General features: G+C 36.9%; 1 protein-coding gene across 1 annotated transcript; it reads right to left on the bottom strand.

Moving 5' to 3' along the window:
* Window positions 1-6: 6 nt before the first annotated feature.
* On the bottom strand, window positions 7-2707 carry LOC141818325 (uncharacterized; the record flags this gene model as incomplete). The annotated part of the gene is made up of 1 exon (XM_074705844.1): window positions 7-2707. A coding segment is annotated over exon 1 (2655 nt), but the record flags the coding sequence as incomplete, so codon positions are not given.
* Between the last annotated feature and the right edge of the window lie 8020 nt (window positions 2708-10727).

Here is a 10727-nt window from a genome sequence, read left to right as displayed (position 1 = left end):
TCCTATGGTCCCTTTCAATGTGGCTGAATTTGTCTGTCTCAGGCTTGATGAACTTGCAGTTTTGACAAGAAACTTCGACAACCCAAAGTCAGTCACATGCGCAACCATGTTATGATCCAAAAGGACATTGCTTGGTTTCAGATCACAGTGGATCATAGGGGTCACGCCATGATGATGGAGGTATGTTAAAGCTGAAGCCACATCTATAGATATATTCAGTCTTTGGTTCAGGCTTAACCTTTGTAGTGCGCCCTCATCTGCTTTAGGATAGATCCAATTCTCCAGGCTGCCATTTGGTAAAAACTCAAACACTAAAGCTTTGAAATCATTCTCTTGGAAGTCAACACTTGAACATAATGTTAAAATCTTGATGAGATTTCGATGCTTGATATTTCTTAAAGCTTCACATTCTGACATGAAGCTTTTTAAAGCCCCTTTTTGCTGGAGGTTGAGTACCTTCACTGCAATCACCTCGTGGCCTTCCCAATCTATTTTCCCTTTGTATACAGATCCAAAGCTTCCCTTGCCAATTAGATTCGCAGGTGAGAATCCTTCTGTGGCTCTGAACAGCTCGGCAAAAGTGACCATCCTGTATTGCTCCACGATGTGCGAGTTGACATCAGAAAAGCCTCTTGACTTTTGAAGCCGACGGCAAATTGCAAACAGGCAGACAAGAAGCATGATGCAAAAAAACACTCCCGATACAGAAATGACGACAATTAACTTTTTGGTTAGATGTTTGCTCTTCGAGGTGCACGATGGCAAGCTCAGCTCTGGGATGCCTCCACAGAGTTGACTGTTTCCTGACACTGAAAATGCAGTAAAATTTTGGAAAACCCCACTTACTGGTACTTCCCCTTCAAAATAGTTGTTGGAGAGATTAAGAAAAGACATAGTGTTAAAAAATGGTATACGCCCAGTTAAGTTGTTGCATGAAATATCCAACACTTGAAGGCCTTTTAATTCACTGAATGACGGCGGGATTGATCCCTGGAAAAGGTTATTTTGCATGTAAAGATTCTGCAGGACTTGACATCCGGGGATTGTGCTAGGCAAGCCACCAGACAGCCTGTTATTTGAAACATCTATGGTTATAACGTTTCTCAACTTTCCAATATCTGAAGGCAGTGTTCCTGTCAAAAAATTGTTTGAAACATTGAAGATGATGGTGAGGGAGGGGATAGAGAGGATTTCTTTTGGTATACTACCACTTATGTTGTTGGCTGAAAGGTTTAAGATAGCTAACGGGCACTTTCCAAGGCTAAGAGGTATTGGACCATGCAATTTATTGTTGGCGAGGACTAAGGAAAACAATTTGGTAAGATTGCCTATTTCTGTAGGGATTTCTCCAGTGAAGAAGTTGCCACTCAGGTTTATTTTTGCTAACCTGTTGATGCTTCCCAGTTCTTTAGGAATGGTACCACTGAGACGGTTGGACCACATATAATTGCTGTTAAGTTGAGATTTCCAATTTCTACAGGGAAGGCTTCCAGCAATTTGGTTTTCATAGAAGTTGAGCACTTCAAGATTTTTTGACAAATTGCCTATGGATTTGGGGAACATGCCACCTAAATTATTGCCTTGCAGTTCCAAAATTCTAAGGTGGGTGCAGTTGCTTAAAGCATCAATAAAACTCCACTCTGCAATACTTACTGCTTCCAGCTGATTACCACCAAGAGTAAGTGTATCTAGATTTTTCAAGCGGCCCAAGCTTTTAGGAATGATCCCAGAAAGATGGTTGGCTTCCATCTTTAGAACTCGCATATTGACAAGATTCCCAATCTCTAGTGGGATAGTGCCGTTGAGATTGTTGAAATGCAGATAAAGTATAGTTAATCTGCCAAGATTGCCGATGCTGGACGGGATGCTACCTGAAAGTTGATTACTTGACAGGTAAAGCTCAACAAGGGATGAAAGGTTACCTATTTCAGGAGGAATTGGGCCTCTGAATTTGTTGACAGATAATGAAAGTCTGGTCAAACTTGAAAGGTTCCCAATCTCAGGAGGAATTCTTCCGCTGAGATTATTATTCCATATGTCGAGGTCCTGAAGCTTTGGGAGGGAGTAGATATCACTTGGGATCTCTCCTTCAAACATATTGCTTTCCAATCTAATGAATTGTAGGTCTAAACAGTTGCTAAGGTTGCCTGGGATGGCCCCATGCAACCTGTTGACACTCAGGTTGAAGTATTGGAGATTAGAACAATTCTGAAACAGAGACAACGGAATCACATCTTCAAGAGAATTTTCGCTCAGAACGAGACTTTGAAGATGAGAAAGAAGGCCAAGCTCCTGCGGAATGGGACCATTAAGTTGGTTCTTACGGAGATGGAGCTTCTCGAGAAAAGTGAGGTTGGCTAATGATGCAGATATTGGACCTGCTAAGTTGAGGTTCTCTAGCTCTAAAGCTGTGACTCTAGGTTCACCTCCAAGGTTATCACATGCGACTCCTCTCCAATGGCAAAAATGGATGGAAGTGTTCCCCCAGGAAGCTAATGCTTCGGATGGATCAGAGAGGAGAGACTTGAAGGAGATGAGAGCATGTTGATCAATGGCTACTTGGGAGGAGGGAATTGCAAAAGAAAAGAGCAAGAGGAGAAAAAGGATGGGGCATGACCATAGAGAAGATGGAGAGGTTATGCATTTCACTCTACTTGCCATGCAGATGAATGATCTCCTGAAAAATGAAATTTTGTAAGAGGAAGACTGATTCGGGTTGCGTTGCTTGAGCCTTGCACAATCCTGCCTTATATAAGTCACTGGATGAATGCTGTACGTTAGAGGTATCCCATGTTAGATGGAAATGAAGAAAATATAGTCAGTAGATGCTTACTGATTCATTATCGCTGCATTAAATATAAATAAAGCTAAAGCTACATTTTATTATCCAAAATAAAAAGAAAAGTCAAGCGTTCACCACACGGGCACGGGCAGTAGAATTTTCTACACTGTCAAGTCTTATTAGGTCGGAAACTTAAGCCATTGATTGTCGCATTTTATGTGAGTCATTGATTGAGGGATCACTCAGTATAAGGACACGTTCGGGGAAGAAAAAAGAGCAATTATGTGAGTCTTTGGCATAAAACTTTTTTATGTGAGTCATTGACTGATCGGGGGGAGGATTGAGAGGTTGATAAGCCTGCACATGACAAGAGGAGAAGAAAAAGCTTGAAACAGCAGTCTTGTTTCAATTCCATGTTGATATTTTCTTGGACTGTAAGGTGGGTGAATACTTTGGATATAAGAGTGGCAATTAATCTTGAAAAAAAAATATTATAAGAGTGGCTTAATCTAATTTTTCTTATTTAATTATTTTCTAGTTAACCTGCCTAATATTATTTTTAGCAGTAAAAATTGCTATAAACCTGTAATAATTTTAACAAAAACTGCTTAAATATTAATTAAAAATTGTTATATATTATAATAATTTTTGTTATACATTGTCACTGTTTTAGTAGTGACAGTGTTGGAGAAATATATTTTAACAAGTAATTTTAACCAATATTAGAATAATTTTGATAAAATTAAAGTAGCTTTGACCATATATTACAGTTAATTTTGTCTAAAATTATTATAAAATATTAAACTGACTAATAAAGAAAGATATTTTTGGATGAAAAATTTAGATAAAATACTGTTTTGATTTTTTTTAAACATAGGGTATTTTTTATAATAAGGGAAATAAGAGGGTTCTTATTTTTATTAGAAAAGAAAAAAAATTTCTCTTTGAAGATCATGCAAGAGGTGATTTTTATGGCAAATCATTATCATAATAATAAATGAAAGCAACATATTACCTCACACTCTTGGTTCAAATCGAAAGCTACAATTCAAAGGTTTTTATCACTAACTTTTCAGGTCAGAAAAATGTGGAATAAAATATAGTATTTTTTGTGATAAGAAAATTAGATGCTTTACTGCAAAAAATCAAAGATCAAAGATCAAAGTTAGAAGGAATCAGTAAGCATAAAATGTTCCCCAAGTTAAGATGCATTATTCAATTGGTTTTTATCATACTTGTATAAATAGGTATTATTACCAAACACAAAAGTTTTGATGAATCTGTAACAATTCATATCCATATTATCTACGAATTTGGATAGAACAAATTAACAATACTTTGCTAATTTGCTTCAATCAAGTGAATAGAACTTGACATAACTTGTCCTTGAGAAAAGTCTCGAGAAGACGCCGTGCTAATTAAGGGATCACAATAGAGATTAATATATAGAACATTAATGATATATTTGACGATAGTATATCTCGTAGAAATGTATCTAAACTTTGTTATTTATTTTTCTCCTTGAGTTCGCATCCTGACAATTGGACTTCCTCTTACAATAATTAGATGTCCGATCAATCGTGATCTATTTGAATTTTCTCCTGCATATACTAAGTATCCTTGAGAAAAGTCTGGAGGAGATGCCGTGCTAATAAAGGGATCGTAACAGGGATTGATATGGAACATTAATGATATATTTGATGTAGTATATCTCATGGAAATGTATGTAAACTTTGTTGTTTATTTTTCTCCTTGAGTCCACATCCTGACAATTGGACTTCCTCTTACGATAATTAGATGTCCGATCAATCATGATCCACTTGGATTTTCATTTGCATACTAAGTGTCCTTGAGAAAAGTCTGGAGAAGACGCGGTGCTAATAAAGGGATCGCAATATGGATTAATGGAACATTAATGATATATTTGATATAGTATATCTCATGGAAATATATCTAAACTTTGCTATTTATTTTTCTCCTTCAGTCAACATCCTGACAATTAGACTTTCTCTTATGATCATCAAATGTCCGATCAACTATGATTCACTAGGACTTCCTCTTGTATAGTAAGTATTCGGTCAACGGTGATTCACTTGAATTTTTCCATTATCAAATATTCGTCAACCTTGACATACTTGACTCTTCTCTTCACCGTCAAGTATCCAGTCAATCTTCACTTACTTGACTCTTCTTCATTGTAAATATCCAATTAATTTTGATCTACTTGACTCTTCCTTTATCATCTTGATCAAACACCATATTGATCAACATTTATCATATTAGTCAAACTCTATCATATTGGTCAAATATTGAAACTCTTCAATTTGAGTCAACACGAACTTGATCAATCGATTACACTAATAAAATAATCTATAAAAAATTAATAAATTCTAGATTTTTTACTTTCCTAGGACCTTAATTTATCATCTCGGCATTATCTATGCATTATCATCTTGGCTTGCCTCGCCAATGATTCATCCTCTGGTACGACCTAGGAGCTTTATCCTCTTTTTTTTTTTTACAAAAAAAGTTTTATTTTATTATTTTTTGTTTTACAGCTCTCCCATTTCAAACTGTGAATAATCAAAACTGTGGTTTCATCTCATCATAAGCTAACAAATCTTTTCTCGCTTGGACTGCCCTTCATATTTACAATATCTTATAAGTCGTCTAGTTTACTTTCACAATTTCTCATATTGCAATTGTGCAGTTAATTAATTTCTTGTGTAATTTTTTATGCATGATTGTTCTAAACTTAACTTGGTGTTGCTTTAGTTTCATTTTGTCAAATATCTTAATCTAGCTACTACGAAGAACTTAAATATAAATAAGTTGGATTTTTTTTCTCTCTTTTCCAATTGTTTATTTATGCCATTAGGAATCAAGATAAGTAGTTAACCTTGAATTATATGATGCATCTGTACTAATTCATATCCATATTATCTACAATTTATTTTATGGAAGTTTAAATAAAATAAAATATTTAATTTGGGTCCCTCTCATTGGGAGAACACTGTTATTGGTCTTCAATCAGGTGTAAAGAACTTGACATGACTTGTCCTCGAGAAAAGTCAAGTCAGAAGACACTGCGCTAATAAAGAGATTACCATAGGGACTGGGAGTAATGAGCATTAATGATATGTCTGATGTGATATATCTTGTTGAAATGTAGCAAAATTTTGCTTCTTATTTTTCTCCTTAGTCCACGTTCTTAGAATTTTCAACTACTGATATCTCAATCCATCGATATTGGACTCGTAAGTTGGTCGACTGATCAAGAGTTGAATTTATTTTGTGTCCTGGAGTGAATATGACGTGATTTGTCCTGTAGAAAATTCTGAAAATTTTACCTTGCTGGACTAATTTTTAAGCCATGAACATTATCATAATAAGAACAGATAGCAACACATTAATTATCTCACACTCTCAAGTCGAAAGCTACAGTTCAGAAGGTTTTTATCACTGATTTGTCAGGTCAGAGATCGATGGAAAAGTGCCGGGAAAAAAAGGTGGAAAAAATACATTATTTTTTTGGTAAGAAAATTAGATACGTTAATTATATATATACTGCAAAAGATCAAAATTAGAACGAATCAGTAAGCATAAAATATATATGGTCCCCAATTTATGAAGCCATTACTCAGTGGTCTTTATCATATCCATATTATCTACGAATTTGGATCAAACAAATTAACATTGCTAAGAAAGGGATCGTACCCAATTTGGAGACACCGTGCTAAGAAAGGGATCACAATAGTAGAGATCGATGGAACATTAATGATATATTTGATGTGGTATAAATATATACATATATATATATCTTATGGACGAAACTTTGCTATTTATTTTTCATCTTGAGTCGACATCCTGATTAGAATTTTCTAACTACTGGTCTCGATCGATCCATACAGTAAGTTCGTAAGGTAAGATGGCTCAACTGATCAGGACTTGAATTTATTTTGTATGATGTGATTTGTCTTTAGAAAATTTGAAGGATTTGCCTCGCTTGTGCTGGACTTATTCAGCTGTCTGAGCGTAGCGTTAGCAGAAGTCCAGCCTCAATTAAAATGATGTGAAACTACTTGGAAAATACGTATCTTGTGGAAATTTGGCCAAGTCTTTTCTTTATGAAATAACAGGAAAAGAAAGATTATTTTTTTCTATTAATGGTGCTAAATCGTCGAGATCGAACTTATAGAGCAATTTCAAAATACTAAACAATTGGCATATTTTCTACTAATTTAATTCAGTCGTCATTCAATTCTCAATTCCCTTTTCTCACTAAATTTGGATGTGCTTTTCCTGTCCCTGTGCTTGATAACATTTTTCTAACAGAGACCCAAATTAAAAAACTTTGTGAAAGGCATCTATTAAATAGAATTATTCTATTTTTAGAATTAATTTATATTTTTGGTTGGATAAATTTGGTAAAATTGTTTTCAAGGGACTACTATTGAAAATTTTATATAATATCTTCCGGTTGACAAGTACATGTTCTCTCAGGTGGACTGGTCATGCATATCTTTTACTCTAACAGGAGGCCGAATTCTTTCATATCTTTGCTAGAGTAGTTGAATAGTAGTGTTTGACTTGAAAGTTGCACCTGATCGTTAGGATTCTCTACTCATTGGATTTGCCAATCATATGATTCAAGCATAAAATAAGGGCACGAACAAGGAAGGGGAGTCTGTAAAATTCAACTTAGCATGTACCTTCAAGAATGCTTAGAAATATGTACGATAATGGAAGTTAGAAGAAAATCCACTTGCAGATCTAGGAATCTCGTCCCTGTGGGCAAGAACTATTGCTGTAAATTTTTAATGATGCAGTTAATCCTTTCCCACTAATCTGGGTCTATTCAAACCAACTTATGTGGTCAAGTTAAATATGATGGATTGCTATCCCTACTAAAATCCTTCTCTCTCCCGTAGTACTAGTTGTAATACGATGATTGACTAGGCAGTTTGAGAGGAAAAAGAATCTTTCTTGGGTAAGAAATGTGTACGAGCTAAATGAGTAAAGACAATCCTTCCGATAAAACATTCCAACAATGTGTGATTTTAATTTTTTTAAATAAAATTTAAAAATAATTATTTTATAAATAACTTAATTTTGATTAACAAAAATATATATAGATGCAGGCTTAAGTCCCACTAATTCGACTCTTTTTATTTCTCTCTTTTGTTCTCGAGTCTCGAAACCTCCTTTGCTAAATCCATCTGAAGGACTCGCTCAAACAAGTTCCAAAGGGTTGATCTTGCTTATTCAGGTTTGCTGTCTCGTCAAACTCTTTCTCCACTAGTTCGTCGTTGCTTGAGGTATTTATCGCTCATCTCATCTTAATCACATCTCTTCGTACCTTTCTATTATCTAGGGTTTTATGGCGGATCCCCTCACTTTGTTATCACTATTTATTCCGGTTTGAATTTTTGTTCAACATATTCTTTTGGCTTTTGGTTTTCTTTTATTCACTTTCTTTGATCGAACATATTCTCCATTCTTGTACATTTTACATTCAAGATAATTCTTCCTTTTCATATTCATATTGGACTGACAAGAGTGGATGGGACTAATTATAAGGAGCGCTCTATAGTAAGGAAGAGATTTGAAGGCTTCATTCGGGTCAGGATCCACAAACAGCTGTATTGTTTGATTCTGACTCTCCCGGTCCATATAATAAGAAGAAAGGTGTAGGTACTTTCCTAAATGATAAAGAAGCTTGTGCTGGTGCTAAAGAGGAGTTTAAGTTAGTTGTTGCCAAAGAGTCCGAGGTCATGAGAGCCCTTGTTAGCTCAGTTGCAGTAAATTCTTTTCCCAGAAGTACCGGTTGGGGAAAGAGCTATAGAGTTGAGTTCTTTTTTAAGTATTCGTTTTATTTTCTAGGTGAATTTGCCTCTCCATCCCTTTTCTGCCTATTCTACTGAAAAAGGTCTCTTATCTCCTTATTGGAGCGTATTGGAAAGAACAGAGGGCAAAAGAATTAAACTCATCAATAGCAGGATAGACTACTTCTGATCTAGAGTCAAGTACAGATTTATTCTTAATAGTTGTTGGTGCCATTCTGAGAGATGAAGTTTTAGTGAATTAATTGAGCTCCAGGGCATTTAAAGGGACCGAGTCAGATAGGGCATTTGTAGTCCTTTCAAGAAGTTAATGAGTTTATTTGAGGAGTTCATGAACAGAAGGTAGGGACTCATGATTAATAGTCGCTTGAGCCCATGAAAGTTATCCAACTCCTAATGTACGCTATAGGTACGACTTTAAGGAGTGGTGACTGGAAAGAATGAACTTACAGGATAAGCGAGAGTGGGCAGAGAAGATCAAAAGAACCGAACAACACAATTAGATCAACATTTGAAAGAGCTGGTGTTAGGGGTTCCGCTGCCCGTGCCCTTTGTAGCCTTGCGCTTTCGAGCCTATGGAGCGGTGAAGTTGAGGAGCGAAGACAAATGATTCTCGAGTAAGGACTGACGCGATAGGCTCGACCTTAACTTACCTTGTTTTAAGTACTATAAATTAAGTTGTAGTTAAGGGATAGGGAGAGGAAGAGGAAGAACATGGGACAGCTTTAGTTAGCTCAGCTATAGTTAATTCCATCAAGTATGCCACCCGCTCCTGAATGACTAAATCCGACAATCGAGAAGGCAAGGGATTTGGCTTCCGAGTTGAGCACTGAACCGAACCGGGAATTGAACCGAATCGGGAACTGAAAGAGATCGGGCACTTCAAATGTCCTCTGCATGGTATATTCTTGTTGAACATATGTCGGACTGGTTATTAGTTGGTATGTCTGCCCAGGGATATGGAAGACACTTCATGCCACATGTCGGGACACATTCAGGCAACTAACAAATAGAACTAGTCCACTCGTGAGTCTTGTTAGTACCAATGGAATCAAAATATCTCCACAATGGTATGATATTGTTCACTTTGGACCTAAGCCCTCATGGCTTTGTTCTTGGGCTCTCCCCAAAAGACCTTATACCAATGGAGATACTTTCCATCCTTTTAATCCCATGATCTTTTCCATGTATTTTAGATGTGGGACTATGTTTGCACCCTTGCAACCCAACAATGTCCCCCCTTCAAACAAAGGACCACAAGCCCTCCTCAACGTCATTTTTGATGTTTGAATCCTCGACCCACCAGGACTTTTTGCCCCTCGGTCCATCCGACCTAATAGGACTTCCCACCTAGCCGCAGCTATGATTTTTTGCCCCTCGATCCACCCGACCTACTGGGACTTCCCACCTAGTCGTAACTAGGACTTTTTGCCCCTCGGTCCACCCGACCTACTAGGACTTCTCACCGGGTATCTGGTCCTCTTGATTCAGACACAGGAGCATCCACTTTCTTTATTTAACATTCAAACCACATGGTTAGATCTGGATCATGGCTCATCTGGCAGTTAGTTCGGTAAAGAGCGGTCTCGCTCTGATACCACTTGTTAAAACCAATTGAATCAAAATATCTCCACAATGGTATGATATTGTCCACTTTGGGTCTAAGCCCTCATGGTTTGTTCTTGGGCTCTCCCCAAAAGGCCTCATACCAATGAAGATACTTTATATCCTTTTAACCAATGAAGGCGGTCTCGCTCTGATACCACTTGTTAAAACCAATTGAATCAAAATATCTCCAAATGGTATGATATTGTCCACTTTGGGTCTAAGCCCTCATCTTTGTTAACTCATACCATGAAGATCTTTCCTTTTAACCCCATGTCTTTTCGATGTACTTTAGATGTGGGACTATGTTTGCACCCTTGCAACCCAACAAGTCTTAGCACCTCTGAGACAAATGGATTAACAGAGGCCCCATCTACAAGTCGCGATACTCGTACCTTGGAAAACTGAGGGTTAGAGCATGAGACAGAGTGCCACGAGGTCTCCTCATAAGGAATAAGACTCGGGGACTAGGGATAACTGAAAGAATGACCCTTTGT

Source organism: Curcuma longa, unplaced genomic scaffold, assembly GCF_044706935.1.
Source record: "Curcuma longa cultivar G26 ecotype Majalengka, Jawa Barat unplaced genomic scaffold, ITB_CL_G26_1.1 contig_24304, whole genome shotgun sequence".
NCBI classification, from domain to species: domain Eukaryota; kingdom Viridiplantae; phylum Streptophyta; class Magnoliopsida; order Zingiberales; family Zingiberaceae; genus Curcuma; species Curcuma longa.
The sequence above is the reverse complement of the archived record's forward strand: the minus strand, read 5'-3'. Positions and strand labels throughout refer to the sequence as shown.